At 40.4% G+C, this 16,575-nt stretch overlaps 6 protein-coding genes across 6 annotated transcripts; 3 read left to right on the top strand and 3 right to left on the bottom strand.

Moving 5' to 3' along the window:
• Positions 1–124: 124 nt before the first annotated feature.
• Positions 125–1,796, bottom strand: BATDEDRAFT_87820 (uncharacterized protein; the record flags this gene model as incomplete). The annotated part of the gene is made up of 2 exons (XM_006678038.1): positions 125–1,444; positions 1,536–1,796. The coding sequence occupies 2 exons, from the start codon at positions 1,794–1,796 to the stop codon at positions 125–127; spliced, it is 1,581 nt and encodes a 526-aa protein (XP_006678101.1).
• A 1,413-nt stretch (positions 1,797–3,209) lies between these two features.
• Positions 3,210–4,336, top strand: BATDEDRAFT_10620 (uncharacterized protein; the record flags this gene model as incomplete). The annotated part of the gene is made up of 5 exons (XM_006677681.1): positions 3,210–3,450; positions 3,520–3,674; positions 3,782–3,925; positions 3,997–4,098; positions 4,175–4,336. Coding segments are annotated over 5 exons (804 nt in total), but the record flags the coding sequence as incomplete, so codon positions are not given.
• Positions 4,337–4,473: 137 nt separating this feature from the next.
• On the bottom strand, positions 4,474–7,354 carry BATDEDRAFT_87819 (uncharacterized protein; the record flags this gene model as incomplete). Its single annotated transcript, XM_006678037.1, has 10 exons — positions 4,474–4,622; positions 4,751–4,842; positions 4,908–4,967; positions 5,034–5,401; positions 5,489–5,649; positions 5,748–6,145; positions 6,261–6,520; positions 6,595–6,717; positions 6,796–7,033; positions 7,104–7,354. The coding sequence occupies 10 exons, from the start codon at positions 7,352–7,354 to the stop codon at positions 4,474–4,476; spliced, it is 2,100 nt and encodes a 699-aa protein (XP_006678100.1).
• Positions 7,355–8,498: 1,144 nt separating this feature from the next.
• On the top strand, positions 8,499–10,238 carry BATDEDRAFT_23893 (uncharacterized protein; the record flags this gene model as incomplete). The annotated part of the gene is made up of 6 exons (XM_006677801.1): positions 8,499–8,571; positions 8,707–8,841; positions 8,961–9,047; positions 9,195–9,836; positions 9,908–9,961; positions 10,048–10,238. 6 exons carry the CDS (start codon positions 8,499–8,501, stop codon positions 10,236–10,238), a joined length of 1,182 nt encoding a protein of 393 aa, XP_006677864.1.
• Positions 10,239–12,348: 2,110 nt separating this feature from the next.
• BATDEDRAFT_36799 (uncharacterized protein) lies at positions 12,349–13,042 on the top strand. Its single transcript, XM_006677989.1, has one exon. It carries the CDS (start codon positions 12,415–12,417, stop codon positions 12,985–12,987), a length of 573 nt encoding a protein of 190 aa, XP_006678052.1. The 5' UTR covers positions 12,349–12,414; the 3' UTR covers positions 12,988–13,042.
• A 10-nt stretch (positions 13,043–13,052) lies between these two features.
• BATDEDRAFT_34756 (uncharacterized protein) lies at positions 13,053–15,802 on the bottom strand. The gene is made up of 6 exons (XM_006677935.1): positions 15,736–15,802; positions 15,454–15,620; positions 15,187–15,285; positions 14,963–15,086; positions 14,831–14,892; positions 13,053–14,516 (listed from the first exon to the last, which is right to left on the bottom strand). Exons 1-6 carry the CDS (start codon positions 15,785–15,787, stop codon positions 13,128–13,130), a joined length of 1,893 nt encoding a protein of 630 aa, XP_006677998.1. The 5' UTR covers positions 15,788–15,802; the 3' UTR covers positions 13,053–13,127.
• Between the last annotated feature and the right edge of the window lie 773 nt (positions 15,803–16,575).

The raw sequence follows: 16,575 nt of genomic DNA, 5'->3' as shown, positions 1-16,575 counted from the left end.
ATCCAGCTTTTGGAGTAAACCAATACTCGAATGTTGCTGCCAAGACGATTAAATCTCGTGTCCGTTTGTCGTGTCGACTCTTTAACTAGAGCATGATAGCCTGCTCATAGCACTAATATGCTCTTTAGTCAGTAGCCCAAGTTTGAATTGATTTGGAGATATCCGTCCACTTTTTCGATTCTACATGAAGGATTAGGATCTGTACTAGTCTTGAAGGTGCTTTGATCCAATACCTAAACACCAATTCAAAAATATCTTTTGCATCCCAACTTGTCATGAATGTATCCAGCATTCCTTGCAGCATTGCATCGCATAAAATTACAGCATTGGCATTTGTTCCATCACCATAAATAGTCTGCATAGCATTTCCGAAAAATGCCATCACCTTTTGAGCAGAGTGTTTTTCTTGCAACTGACGGACCAGTTTTTGCATGGTTGAAAAAATATCCCTTTTCACAACCAGCCTGCTTTCAGATACTGATAGCCGTAACAAAAACACGGCTGCCATGGGATTTTGTAGATTGTCTTTTCCGATTTCTTGGATTAGCTCATTCAAATTGCTGTAGAGTTTTCGTATGGCTCTGGACACCTGGCCTGCCTCCTGGACCCACCCCTTGACAATCAGGGTATGTAGTAGCTTCATACTGACTCGATACCACTGCTCTCTGGACCAATTCTCGCCAGCAAACTCTAGAAGACGTTTTCCAAATCGATCCTCTTTAATTCTTTGCTCCGAATACGATGAATTCACAAACCGTCGCAATTCAGCAAACATTGAATGCTTTAGTCCGTGACTCGAATAGGCAATCACTACCAGTCTTTCCAAGTTCATTGCTTCGTGTTTCCAGTTAAGACGGATTAGCGTTTGCACAAGCATGTAAAGTGCATGCATGGTCATGTCCTCAACCGATCGAGCTTGAAGCAGCTCATCCATTGCCTTGAGATGCTGGGACGAAATAGACAATGTATCACTCTTGGAAGAATCTTCCATTAAAATAAGATCAACGTATTTGATTGGATTAAGGATTTGTTTTGCCAAGTGGATATGTAAATGAAGAAACCCGATCGAGGCATTTGCAGATATGTCATCAATTGATCCGTTACTAAGCATAACATGCTTCCATAGCAATTGGAGACTATCCCAATCATTGCTTTGATCGAGCTTCTCAATAAGAATGGAAATGGCTGGGGTACCTAGTTTGATTTTTCGTAGTATGGCGAGTTTGGTCAAATCTTTTGCTACCTGGATGTCTTGGAAAGAGCCTTCGAGACATGCTTTAATAATGAGAGTATCAAATATCCTTCCATTGGGTTGGATATGGTAGTCAGAAACAGATTCGCCTGAGCAGAGCTGAATACATTTGGCAATTTTTCCAGCATTATAAAGGTTTTCAATTATCACTCCAAGAGCTGCTTGCCGATAAACCAACGAAAATTTACTCACCTGTATATACAATAAAAATAATGAGCTTAAAAGGCAGTATTTTATAGCAAATCAATAGTTGAATCAATAGGTAGTATGATTTCAGACATACATTTGAAGCCAAGTCAGAAAGGCGAGAGGTATCTTTGATAAAATGCAGAGCAGAAACAAGTATATGATGCTCGACTGAATCTTCAAACACTTGCTTCGACTGCATAGTTTTTTTAGAAATTTTAAACTCATTAGTAAGTGAGGGACTGTTCTTGCTAACTTGATTATTATCTGGAATGCCAGACGCAAATCGATGGTAATGCTGATGACTTGAATATTGTGCTAACAAGAATCTATTGGAGTGAGGTGACGAAGTATACATGATGCAGGTGAGTAACTGTGTGGAAGCGAATGACTGTGGTTGCTGATGAATACATTTTAGGGTTTTGAATCTGTGTATTGCTTGTGTTGAAATACCACAAGATCTTAGTGCTGATTCCATATTCATGCCATATAAAATATATCGAGATTGAGGGGTTAAAAACATGGCCAAGTTTGAAAACTAAGTTGGATGAAATTGGCAAATTATAGTCGATTTGTAATAGAAAGCGCAATGAATATTTAGCAATCACTGAAAATAGATACAGGTGTTTTGAATGAATATTACTGTAATGTGCTGAGGATCAATTGTGATGTGCCATTGACAGACGAGTCACCAAAACAAATGCATCCAATGCATCATGCCAAGGACAGATTCCTGAAACTATTTGGTTTGAACCAACAACAAAAGTAGGCATCATCACTGTAGTTGGACTGTATTTGCACTATACTTGAGCTGTCAATCTATTGGATGTTGTTGTAACTCGTTTAAATAAACTGCTGGCTGTTATTGTTATAAATAGTTTAAACGATCGATTATTGGGTTTAGATCAACACGGTTGTTGGATATGGTCATGATTTCGACTGGTTGATTATTCAAATAACAGTTTCAAGTCATCCATTTGATCAAACAACTTCCATCCAGGTTTTGATCAGTTTGCATACGAATACAAATCGATATCAAAGTATAATATTTACCACTACAGTATTATATCTGATAGTTGGACTATCAACTAGTCGGTGTCTAGACAATGACACCACTCTTAATATATCACATGGACTAGAATCCATTGACAGTTGTGTTTTTATCAAATGGATTGAATTTCATTCAGTCGTTTGTAATCCATTGTTGATGGTGTTGGTCAGCGTTGATTCAATAAACACGAAAACCTCGATCGAGTTGGTTTGGGTCAGATTGATGGTTTCGATCAGTTTTAGATGAACATTCGATGCTAGTTGCGAGATTGATGCATGGTTTCCAACCAAATCCAACTTGACCCTTTAGCTCATCTCATGGCTTTACTACCACAATTATTGACTCGCACTTTTTCGAGCATTGGCCGACAGGCTACAACCATTCAATCCATTGTGAAAATCAGCAACAAATTGGTCATTCAATCTGTTGGTCAATCTGTTGGTCAACCTGTCAGTCAATCTGTTGGTCAACTAGCATCACCCATTTCACAACGGTCACTGGTTTCATCCGTTCAGTTCAGATCCCAATACCAATCCAAGCCTAGTCGACGAATTACCAAAAATACCACCTTGGTTTCACCCATAACAGCCAGTGATGGATACCAGAGATTCAAAAACGGTCAGGATTGATAGTGTTGCAGCATACCGTCTATTGAGTCCAGAATATGAATAGTGACTGACTTGTACAGATCATCTAGGTCATCCACGCATCTATCCGTCTAAACGATTCTATTTGCTGATAGGTGGATGTATTGTACTGTTTTCAGTATACTACTATGAGCATTTAGAAACTGTGCCAATCAGCGGACGTCGTAGATTCAACGATGTTTCGCCTGGAATGGAAAGACTGATTGGCAACCAGACTTATGAAGCTGTCATGCACGAATATCGACATGCAATATTGCCTGCCTATCATCCTCAAAGTGTTTTTGTAAGAAGAATTGCTGGTCGTCTTATCAAAGGTATTGAACAGTCAAGCCATTTCAATATATACTCGATAAATGGTTGACGCTTGAAACTCTGGAATATAGCCAGTGGTCTTGCCAGTCCTGACTGGGAAGTGTTTGTGATTAACGATCCACAAACCAATGCATTTGTTCTGCCCAATGGCAAGATATTTGTGTTTTCAGGTATTATTCCTATTGCAATGAACGAGGATGGCATTGCAACTATTCTTGGTCATGAGGTAAGCTAAATCGCTCATTTTGTTATTGGACAAGATTTTTATACCAAGAATGGTTGATTGGACAAGATTTTTATACCAAGAATGACTGATTCAATACCAATGGTTAGATTGCACATCATGTAGCTCGTCATTCAGCAGAGAAACTTGCATGGGGAAAACTATTGTTGATTCCGCAGATCCTCATTACACTATTTCTTGGACCCGACTATGGGTCACTGTTTCGCGGCATGATTATGGAACTCGCTATTCTGGTAATGTGTTTTGCAGATCAAGTGTTTCAGACTTTATTGCATTTGTATGTTGATTCGAACTGCATGTTTAGCGACCGTTTTCAAGAAAATGCGAGTCCGAGGCCGATTATATTGGACTCCAGATCATGTCCAAAGCATGCTATAATCCGAGTTCAGCCATTCAACTTTGGCAGGTATGGTTTGCAATATTTTGATTGGCATGATGTTTATGTTTGTTGCACGCATCATTGATACCGGGATATATGGTAGAGAATGAGTGCATCTCAAGTAGGTGCCAATATGCCTCAGTTTTTGAGCACGCATCCTAGCGATGAGTCCCGTATAGACCAAATTCAAAAATGGCTGCCTGAAGCCATGCAGACTTATGTAGACTCTGGCTGCAACGAGGCAAGTCGACATTTGTATTGGTGATGTATGGCTATTTACTGACTGTTGTTCATGACGATCAGATGCAAATGATCAATAGAGGATTTATCGGTGCTCTAAGGAAATGGACAAATATATGATTATAGATTCATTTTGCATTTTGCATTTTCAAATCACAATTGTCATTTTGACTGTATGTTTTGCTTTTCAGACGAGAGCCGAGTGTGAAATCCTGAATTGGTTTCTGATTTCATGACCTCTCTCAATGCCATGGTGGCATATTGCGACGATCCCAGAGTGAATTCAACCACAAGCGAAGTATACTTGCCATCTAGTGCGGTTGATCATACAATAATGGTGTAGTTGATCATACAATAATAGTGTAGTTGGTTATACAATAAATCGTCATGTTAGTAAATAAACCCGAGATGACCATACCCAAATGGCTGACCAACTTACCAGGAACAGACTGAGGCTTGGGTGTTTGGTTGACAATGTCGAGGTCTGTTTGAACAAGCGGTACATTGGCATCATTGTATTTAAGAATATGCCTAGTACACGTGTCAGTCCAATAAAGCCGTCACTATGCTGATAGTAATCAAGTGATGTCACTTACCAGTTTACATTGGTGGCAACGCTGATCACCTTGCGATATGCACCAGACAGACTAAAATCACTAATGTTCCAAATATCAGTGTCAGATCATGTCAAGTTTAGCTCGGCAATGATTCAATATTCTTACGCGATGTTGCGTTTCATGTTGTATGGGTCGAATCCATCTACGGCCATAAACTCGATATACTTTTGCGCAACCTTGTGTTTGGGATACACAACACAATGTCCAGGTTGTGGCAGAACCACGTCTTGCATTGTATAGTTGGCAGCATCATCTTCGGATGTAATGTATATGGGTTGAATCGTATCACGAGCAATATCGGGATCATTTACATGTGTCGTATTCAGCCTAGGCTCAACCGTCGCTTTGTTTGGAATGACGAGATCTCCAACAACCGGCTTGAGACCATACAGTTTGATGCGTTCTGTTGCCATATGGTTCCAAACATAGCTTTGATATGCATGTACATACATCAATCGCAAGTTGCGTGGTATCTACGGTCACGACAGTGTCAACAACCAGACTGTCAGCATGCCATATACAGCACTGTTTGATATACACTATACACCATGCAAACGTACCGCTTGAACTGCTGATAAATAGGCAGTGTTACACTTGGAGTTTACAAATGAAAATAAAATACATCGCTCCGCCAGATTGCGTGCATGGAACAGCTCGACAGCCTTTTCTGCATCTTGTGTTTGTTTCCAAAACAGTCGGGCTTGAAGAACATCCGCGCTATCTAGATATACAGTATTTCGAGTTGTTTGAAGTTGTTTGATTCAGTGCATATCGTGCAACCATACACATTATAGTCATACTCGATGATCCAATGCATACCTTCTGCCTTGGGACACATGATCAGATCAATGGCCTGTTCCCATTTTTCAGCCAGCAAAGCAATTCCGACAGAATGTGTAGAGACCGAACGCGTTCCAAAGCGCTGCATGCCATAGTAGTTAATAAATCCATTTTGTTTAAACGATTGCATGGACTGGTGTATGACTTGATCTGACTGTGCTTCAACGTTACGCAGCACAATCGAAAAGTGGTTTCCTGATAGTGATCCAAGCATCAGTCGTGTGTTGTGGTATGAGAGATCGCCAATACGAGACGTGCCTAAAAGCTTGTTGACACCAAGAAGAACCGATGGCCTGACATTCAGGACAGATATTCTTTGAGTTGTGATGGCTCGTTTATCTTTTGTGCCGCTAAATGTAAACTGTTTGGACGGTACTCTATAAACAAGGCATTTGGTATTAGTCACGATTAGTTTGCATTAGCTTGCATTAGCTTGAATTGGCTTGCATTAGTTTGTACTGGCTTGCACTGACTACAATATATCCAAATTACCTAATAGACTTGGATATTTTAGCAATGGCTTGCATGGTATCAATGTTTTCCTTGTATAGTGTAAAATGGCAGTAATTTCCGCCCAAATCATTAAAGTCGACTTTACTGGATACAGGTTTGGATGGACGTTTCTTGTTTATGCCTCGTTTCAGTTTCTGGAACTCGATTGTTCCATTTTTTGTAGTGGTGGACAGCTGTGTCCCGAAATACAGACGAACCGTATCGTGGATACCTGTTCGTGTAGATTTTTCGGCAATGGGCTACAATCAAATATGTGGTTTGGTGACAAATTAAAACCACAGATCCGAATCGATAAACATCCATTGATACTCACCTTGCTCGTTACATGGGTCAATTCGGTAAATTCTAGCATACGCTTGATGCTATTGATTGTTTCGATATCTCCAGCCAGCTGTTCGACTAGCTTTTCAAATCCTTTTTCAGTTTCTGGCTTGGTCTTTGGAATCCCGAGTGCATGCGTGTTTAAAATATATCAGCCATAAATTATTCAGCATCATATCGAATCTACACTTACCTGTTCGTTTGTCACGGTTTCTGTTGGTGCTATTATAGTCTCTAACTCTGGGTTTGGGATTGGTTCTGGCTCTGGCTCTGGAATTGGGGTTGACTTTGGATCTTGTTCCAGTTCCGGTTTCGGCTCCAGTTCTGGGGTTGACTTTGACTTTGAATTGGTGAATTCATTGACAGATCCTGGCTTGTATCGAATAATTTGTCCATCAAGATCGACCTCATTGACAAGAAAATCTCCAGATCTACAACAACCAGTAAAGTCTGTGTCAGCATCATGGATCGAGTGATGGCTCAGGTTTGGATTCAACACACCTGTATTTTAAAATGCCAGTAAATGCTTTAATATGTGGATTGACATATTCCAAAATACCAAAATCCGATTCTTTTTGGATATACGGCTGATTGTTTGCAGCAAGATCACGACTAGCTGAACCAACTGAACCATGCTTGTCTAAATGCATCGAGTCAAGCGCAGTTGTGTCTGAGCCAAGATTATCATTATTGACGACAGTATTTGCAGACTCGTCAAATACTTTTAGTCGTTTAGTCACTCTTGAATCCATTCTACTAGACTGAATGCAGTATGTATACACTGAATTGGTGGGTAATAGTGTTCTGAAAAACAACTGATGATTTGATCGTTTAGTTGATGGAATGGCTGATATCAATAATCGGAAATGCATTTTATTTTTATTTTCGAGTCGAGTTTGAAATGATTCAAATGAAACAATACCACGTGATCCGAGCAATGGATTGCAGATGTCGGTCGTATTCAAGCAAGATGAAGTATTAAAGACGTTGATGTAAATAAACAGTCAGTCTTGTCAAGTGGTGCGTGTCAGTGTAGTGCAAACACGGTGTGGTTGAACTGTTAGTTTGTTGGTGTTGTGGTGATCGGAATGGAAACCGAAATGGAAACCAGAATGGAAACCAGAATGGAAACCAGAATGGAAACAGTAGTTGCATTCCTAATGTGCGGTTACTGTTGAACGTGACTGTAAGATGCATGAGTGTGTATAGACTTGAAAACAGTTGAATACAATATACGGACTGTAATGAATGAATCTGGTGATTGTACAATGCATGATCATGTCAAATGAGAGTCATTTGTCATGATTATAGTTTGATTTTGTATGAGTGTTGAGTTGATTGAACTGAGAATGTGGATTAAAATGATCCAATTCTAGTAAGAAATAAAAGTACAAGCATTGTTTATTGCAAAGCAGTCACAGCAAGATGGATACAAGTGTTTTATTACAAATGAATACGACTGTAGATTGAATAGCATAATCCAGATTCAGTTATTAAAGTGTACTGAGCCGTGTAGAACCGATCAGTTGTTGAGCATGGTTTGAATGGCTTGAAATGCGGTGCCTTTGCATTTAATGAGCTGGCCTAATTTACAATTTATATTCATTGTTAAACAAATATACTACAAGATTAGTAGTGCTTAAATTGAGTTTAAAATCTGCCTTTTAATTCCATTTTATTGCAACTTTTAGCCAAGAGTAGATTGAAATAGCCAAATTGTTGGCATGAAACCATTGTTTGCAATGATTCTGCACACATTTTACAACTACTGTTATTCCATACGAATATAATGCAATTCAACAAAGTCTGGAATAAGCAAAGTTCATTTGTAAATGCGTTTAGATTTGATGTTTTGGCAGAAACAGCTTGACTTTGAATCTGCAACTACGATTGAACATGTCAACCACACTCGATGAGTATAAGCAATTGGCCAACATGAGTGTAAGAGGAGCATGCCCTCGATGCAATGGTGAGCACTCTATTACACTGAATATATTCTCATTCTATCCGGAGCATTCACTATCTCATCTTTATCAGATTCAACATTTGGAGAGGATGTCAGGAGAGTAATATTGATATGCTAATCAGTGACGGGTGTATGTAGGGTTTGGGTTTTTTCACAGCTCGTTGGACAAGCATGACCGTCCAGCTACTCAGCGTTGCAAAAAGTGTGCAGAGTGTAGTGTATGTGATGGTTCGGGTGTGACTGTTGGAGTTATTGGCTGCAGAAGGTGCAATGGTGAGTAATATTGGTCCAGAGCGAGTATACATTGTTTCAAAGCATCAATAACATCTCGACTCTTGTATTTTTTGATTGAATCTCAATCCAACTTCATGCTATTTTGTGGAAACCAACAGGAAGAGGGTTTAGTCATAATCCACGAGCCATTGTACCACACACAATAGCTGAGCAGATGCGTTGTTTTGACTGCGAAGAGTGTAAAGGTAAGATTTGCATATCTTGATATAATGGGCCGAGCTGATTCAGCGATAGATTAGTGCACCTTGATGAATGAAAGGATTGGTTACTGAATCGCATTCAGAGTTTATAAATATATACGTGCAGATGCTTACTGTGCATGTTTATAATAGAATGCAAAGGAGAGGGTGTGCTGGATTCAAAACGATTTCAAGATATTCGAAGAGCATCGCTTTCTGCCAAGCAAAACTCAATGTCATATCTACAAGCTATGCCATCAAGCAGCTCCATAAATTTATTGGCAGGTGCTGGAGGAAATATTGCTACAAATACTGCCGGAGGGACTCTTCTTGATCCATTGGCCACAGATAAGGCTGGAAATTTGTTGCAGCAACAAAACACTAGAGGTACCATACTTAGTTCGCAGTCAGATTCGCTTAAATTTCCTCCGATGGTGCCGGATCTAGCACAATTGGGTCCACTCACGACAACACATATGGCGATTCAGCCAGCCACACTTCATCCACATATGATGGGAATTTTTGGAGTACAGATTGATCAGACCATATTTGATGCCATGATGGCTGCCAGTATGACATTATCTGAGAGTGTTCCGTTATCCCAAACAAATGCAGTTGGAAATGCAGGTAGCGGTGGAATAAGTGGGGCGACCCGTAAGCCGATACTAGCTGATCAAGTCAGTACTCCGTGTCCGCGTTGTGAAGGTACCGGTTTCCGTCACGACAGTTCAGCGAGGCACGATTCGAAAAAAAAGGCAGAAAAGTGCAAGCACTGCACTCCTTGCAAAGGCAAGTGTTTTATTTTCCGTATAAAACCAGATTTGCTTTTTATGGAGCATTAATTTACTAATATTGATCATTTTTAGGGTGTCAGGGAACTGGCACAATTGTCGGCAAGAAGGGATGCGATACTTGCGAAAGTGAGTTTTGGATTGATTGAATTGTTTAATGGTTTGGGTTGAAATTCAAGAATTGCAAGACTCCTAACTAACGGAATGAAATTTAGTGAAAGGGTTTGTACATGGCACAACAGAGCGAGAACATGATGTGCCGGCTCATCTACGATGTTTTTTTTGCAAGGATTGCCGAGTATGTCGTGGACTGGGTATAGTCAAGATTGGATCTGTGGGTAGACCAGTGAGCAATGCACAACAACCACGGATGATGCTTCGACAACCAGAAGATCGGTTAGCGTGAGCAAGAGATTCGCTGATCTCATCAGCAGTTAGAATGTGATTGGAATAAACTTTTATATCTGAGTGTGCATGCAGTTGGAAAAATACCTGCTCGAGAATATCAAATTCGGTTCTTTTTAGATTCAACTCTTGACGAGCAGTAACTAAACAAGATACTATTACTGGTGTTTCTAAGAATTCAATGGCAGCAGTAGATGCTCCCAATGTGTCCGTCTTTTTAGGTTCATTACTCAAAGTTACCTTGCACTCTGGTCAAGTTGTTATAGGCACAGTCACCACTGTAGACCTTGCTATTCCTTCATTGATATTATCTAATGGTGAGTAAACCTTGAATTACTGTTCTACCATGATGTATAGTTCTAACAGGAAACTGTCTGTGTTTATGCAACTTCATGAATATGCAATCTGGATTATTAGTAAAATTACTCGTATATGGTGTTGAGCATCAACTACAGCAGTACACTGTTGCTGGAAAGGACATTCTGGATGTGGATATCCTCAAGAGTGCTGATACTCAACGCAAGTCAAGTTCTGCATTTGAACCCCCGTTGCAGAGTGGCTCGACTGCTCCCGCTCAACATGAACCATCGCAGCCAATAGTTTATCCTCCCCAGCATCACTACCAGCAATCGTCGAATATTGCATCTCAGATGCAGCCTTCACAATCGACAGCAATGGACATGCCGGCATCGCAGCAATTTCAGGTTGTTTCTTCTATTCATTTCTCTGAATTGGTAGAGCCAAGTATTGCTACAAAACCGCAGACTTACGAAGAGATCTTGAAAACACTGGCTCCTCGCCAACAGCAAAATGCCAATCAGCAAAGCAACCCAACCAACAAGCAAAATGTTTCTGAATTTCAGTCTATCGGATCCTCTCACTGGCCTTCATCGCCTCCAAGATCCAACAAAGTGCATGGCAACAACCCAACATCTAAAAACAGTCCACAGCGAAGAAACAATGCAAGTCTATTTTGAGTAGCTTTTTTGTCCATCTGCTTAAAGCACGTCTAACAGTTTTTGATGTATATTTACACTATAGTTCGATTATGGCTCTTCCTCTCCACAGCGAGGCAGATACCGAAACAAGGTGCAGTATCATGGCGGACCGGATAACTCTGTCACATTCGACACAAATCCCCAAAATATCTCCGAGGACTTTGATTTTGCTGCTTCATTGTTACAGTTCGACAAGTCGCGCATCTTTGCAGAAATGCGCCATAACGATACGGTCTCGCCCGAGGCTCGACTTGTTGGTCACAATCTCCGAAGTGCTAGCAATGGGTGTGGTGGTTCAGAGTCTTTTTTGACAAAACACCAAATGTCAAAGCATAAATCACAGCCAATGATGTCATTTCGAGACAATGTTCTTGACGATAACAGTACATCAGATGATGAAGCTGGAAACAATGCAGAAGTGGAGGAATTTGGAATAGAAAGCGACTCGGCTGGGCCCACATCTTCCAAACACTCTGCTCAATTGAGTGATGTGCATAGTATGATGCCCAACAGGTCGTTTCGTAATTCATTTGATAATGGATTGGTACATAGTACAAACAATATTGGAAATTACCAAGATAATGAGAGTAATATGAAAAGTGGTGTAGGCGAATTGAGGATAGATCAATTTGATTCCTTGCCAAACCAGCCATCTATCCTTCGTGATGGGGTTACGGATCTACTCGATGGAAAACACTGCCATTTTGAAACAAAACAAGGGATTTACGTGCCTACGGTGACTCCTTTAGAGATGCTTGATATCGAATGTATTACAGGTAAATTCAAGATTACTTTTGAAATGCGTTATAACTTGTTTAACATTTTTATCAATCCAATACAATTTTTATAGCAAATGAAATTGGACTAAGTGACGAGCAAATGGTTGAAAACGGTGGCCGTAGTGCAGCAATCCTGGCTATGCAAACGCTCGGTGAAAGCCGGATCAGGCTAGAAAACCATTCCAGCAAGCCTTTTATTGTTGTTCTTGTTGGAAATAACAAAACAGGCGCGTATGGTCTAGTTGCTGCTCGACATTTGGTCAATCATGAGTGTCGTGTGCTAGTTTGTTGCACTTCCAATGAAGCAGAACTTATCCATCTCGTTGCGCTCCAGAAAAAGATATTTTTTTCAACTGGAGGTACTTTGGTCAAGTCTGCTCGTGATCTACCAAATTTTCAAATGGAACATGTGGATATCATTATTGATGCCATGCTGGGTAGCCATCAAACTCTGACTGAACTTCCCACCAAAAAGGATCGTGATGCCATTGTTCAGATGATTGAATGGGCGAATTATTCTACAAACACGCCTGTCCAGCACAGTCAAGGTCGCGCTACAACTACTGACAGTCCTACTGGTAGATTTCAAGCACCGTGCATATTGAGTATTGATATGCCAAGTGGAATCAGTGCTACGACTGGATGTCCTACTTCCCTGACATACATTCAGTCTTTTTGGACTATAGCCATGGGAATGGCGAAAACAGGCCATTTGAGATCTCACAAGTATCATGGGGATCTGTTTTTGGCAGACATTGGAATTATGCCAGCAGTGACGCAACGTATCTCGAACCTGGGTGGAAAGATTCGATTGAAAATGGATATAGACGACTCTGGCAGTAATAAATATGGTGTTTCTAAGAGTAGACGAGCCAAAGCTGCGACAAGACGATATACGCCACCGTTTGGCGACAAGTATCTAGTACTTCTTGAGCATGTTTCATGGACAGATATATTGAGCAAAAATAACTAAATTCTTTTGAATCACAATCATTTGAATTTTCGATTAAAGCCAAGGGATGATACCCAAAACAAAATGTAATCACAACTGTTTGTTTTTATTGATAAACTGCATACCACTCAAATAATAATCTGCTACAAGGATCGCTAGAACTATAGTTCAATCAGTGGTGCTTCTTGTACAACTGGCTGTGGTGGTTGTTGAGTGTGCCTTTGTGGTTGAGCAACATGAGCATCAGATGGAGGGGGTTGATATGGTACTCCATTTGAAACCTGAAGGGCTATATTAGATTCTGGCTGTGAGGGTGCCCCATACGAATACTGGGATCCGGGTGCTAAATTTGAAGGCGGGTGTCCATAATTATGTGAAGGCGGGTATGCTGGCTGCTGCTGAACTGGCTGAAGCACCCCAGGAACACTGCCTCCAGGGATAAAAGTAGCATGCGGTGGATAGGAAAGACTACCAGGAATCTGATAGGGCTGAGATGCTGCATTCGAATCAACAGCTGGCGCTCCCCATTGTTTCTGCGGCTGCTGTTGAGTATTTGGCGACGCATATACACCAGCGGCAGATGATACTCCAGCCAGATATGGATGCCCATAGGGTATACCAACACTGCTGTGTTGTTGCTGAGAAAACGTCAATCGCTGTTTTAAAAACTGATCATACAATTTGACGGCATCATTAATCTGCTCATTTATATCATATAAAGTCTTGTACTTGTTAGCAGCAACCTCAATACTGGAATGAAGTTTGACTTGAAGCGGAGAAACCTGAGTCAGCAAGGCTTGTAGTTGGGCTGGGTTTAAATTAGTAATGCCCTTGGATAAAATATCTGCTTCTGTTCGCTCGACCAATTCCGAAAACAATCGAATGTTTTCCAGCTCTGTAGGTGAGATGTCATTAGAAGAATCTACTACTGCGACAGCTGTCGGGGTCCGTTCACTAAAACTTTTCGACTCGGAGCCATAAAGTGAGGATTGCTGTTGATGATCGGGTGGACTTCCATACAGGTTTGAATTGCGTTGGACTGGTGTTGATCTTTCAGCATCTCTTAAAGAAGCCTCAATAGCACGCTTCAAATCTTCGTCAGATTCTTGATCCTGCGTTGCAAATCGAACAGACTGTTTTGTGGTCGACTTTCTTGATGCAGATGAAGACACGCCACTGTCATTGGTCGTACCAAGAGAAGCCGCAATAGCTTTAGCAAGATCCTCGTCTTCTTTTTTGGCTAGATCCTCGTGAGCATTACTGGATGCTGTTGATGTAGTGGATGAGGCACCGAGTCCAGTTGTGCTATTGGCACTATTTGTTTTGGCAAAATCGTTGGTATTTGCAGGTGATTTTGTGGCAAGTTTGGTATGGCAGGTATCACAAACCCTAACCGGCTCAGTAATGCCAAGATGTGCAAGCGGAATACGTTTGGACGAGCAATCATTGCAATATGTTTTGCCACAGTTTCTACAATGATGCTTTCGGTTGAATGTAGTGAATGCTGTCCTGCATCGCATGCAAAGTTCGCTGTCTGTCCAGTCAGGCACCTATACAACCAGCATGTAGGATAAAATCAACTTAATTAATTTATGACTGCCGTTTACAGCCGTATCCACGTAAAATGAGGATGCCAAAGTATACAATAAACAGCCAATCTCATCAAATAATGGATGGATATTGTTTTAAACTTGTCAATCGTACAATGCATGGCTATGCCAAAAAAAGTGAAAGGATGGACTTAAAACTATAGTTTGACTGTGAGTATTGAAAAACAGACTCAAAGAAGCAGTGACTGCAGGATAAATACAAGTGCCCCATTTGACGTGAATACCACTATAATTAAAATCATAGAGTTGCATACCGTTTGAGTATCTATGATTGCAGCAGCAGTATCTGCAGCATCAATGGGTGGGAAAATGACACCTAGCATACATAGTAAAACGGCAGAATTAATAGAGAGAACTAGACATCTAGCTGCTACAATAGTTCTTACCCTCTTTTTTCATGGCTTCATAGATTTCGCATACAAAACTCAAATCTGGTTTGGACTTGAATGTGATTCCCCAAGCCTGGATCAATGCCAGTATTTTTTGCTTGACATCAGTATTAGGATTCATCTAAAGTAGCATGTTAGTTATGCAGTGGCGGTTTGTCAATACTAGGCTAGCTCGAACACTATTTCAAATGCACCCTTGTATAGTTGACCAATCCACATACCAAAGAGCGAGAAATCGAGACCAGATTATCTATAAACTCTCTTGATGCTACTTCTTGTAAAAAGTGATGGCCAGAGTTTTTAACGCAAGTATCTGTAAGCTATAGCCCAAACGCATAATCAACGCCCCAATAGCAAAAAGTATAACATCGATGCAATGATCAAATTAGTTGATAGATGAAAATAGCAAGAAGCCAGGAGATGGACACAGACGATGGTGTTTTCTGATAGTAAGCCTCGAGTATGATTCAATGGTAAGTGAGGTTTACCTTGAGAGCCAACAGCTGAACATTGGGATTCTTGTGGTTAATGCGACGCTTGAATGACTGTATGGCAGTTTTGGCAGAGACTTCTTTGCTCTTAATCTTATCTGCAATATCCAGATTAGAAACTATGTCGTCTGTTCCAACTGGCAGGTTTTCAGATGTGGCCTTGTCTAGTACACATGCACAATTAATACCAACGCACTGTTAGTTTGAATGAATCAGGTCAAGCACATGAAGAGATAAAGTGAATTGTCAGTCAACAGAATGAGAATGATGCCAACCCACCAACAAGGTCTTCAAAGGGGTTCGATAGTAGATTCCCAAACAGCGATGTCATTCTGCAAGATGTTTGGTAACAGTTCAGGTTACTGCGTGTTCACGTAAATTGAAACTATTTGACTTGCTTTGAAATCAGTTTAAATGTTTGCTGACTGAATAGACTTTCTTGGTTTAATAAAGAATTTATCTTTTATTAAACTCGAATTGTTTTTTATTAGCAAAATGCACTGCATAATCATCTGATTTACTCATTTGATTCATTTCAACGTTTACACAAGCATCAAGCACTGTATTCAGTTTAAACACTCTTTATTTTGTATCAATATTTTATCATTTCAATTTGCTGACATCTTATTTTTATCTGGGCATGAGTCGAGGTCCTTTTACTGAGCCATGAGTACTGCTGATGGTTAGTATGCTCGATCGTCTCATGTCCTTTGTACGATCTGACCGAATACATGTCGCTGATATATCATCCTTGGATGACATTTCCTGTGTATCTTCGGTTTTTAATACTGCTGGTTTTGACCAAAACCTATTCGACATTTTTGGAACAAATCTTGATTCACTAGCATGATGATCCCCAATGTTTGATTTACTTTGATTCGGATGCATTGGGCGTGATGTGCCTGATTCTTCAAACATGGTTGAATAGTATCCATTTCCTACAAAACTTGTATCCGACTCATTTACAGTAAGAAAACTTGTTGCGCTTTTATGATCCGACGTGGCATCAAGGCTCAACGATGTATCCATCGACACTTCCCCAGAATCGTCAAAATCGAGCGGTGAATAGCATACATCTGATCTAAGTATGTCGTTCTTACCAAACCCATATCTTTGACC

The sequence above is a fragment of the Batrachochytrium dendrobatidis genome, assembly GCF_000203795.2.
Source record: "Batrachochytrium dendrobatidis JAM81 unplaced genomic scaffold BATDEscaffold_4, whole genome shotgun sequence".
Taxonomy (NCBI): Eukaryota; Fungi; Chytridiomycota; class Chytridiomycetes; order Rhizophydiales; genus Batrachochytrium; species Batrachochytrium dendrobatidis.
Note: the sequence above shows the minus strand (reverse complement) of the source record. Positions and strands in the feature narration are given on the sequence as shown.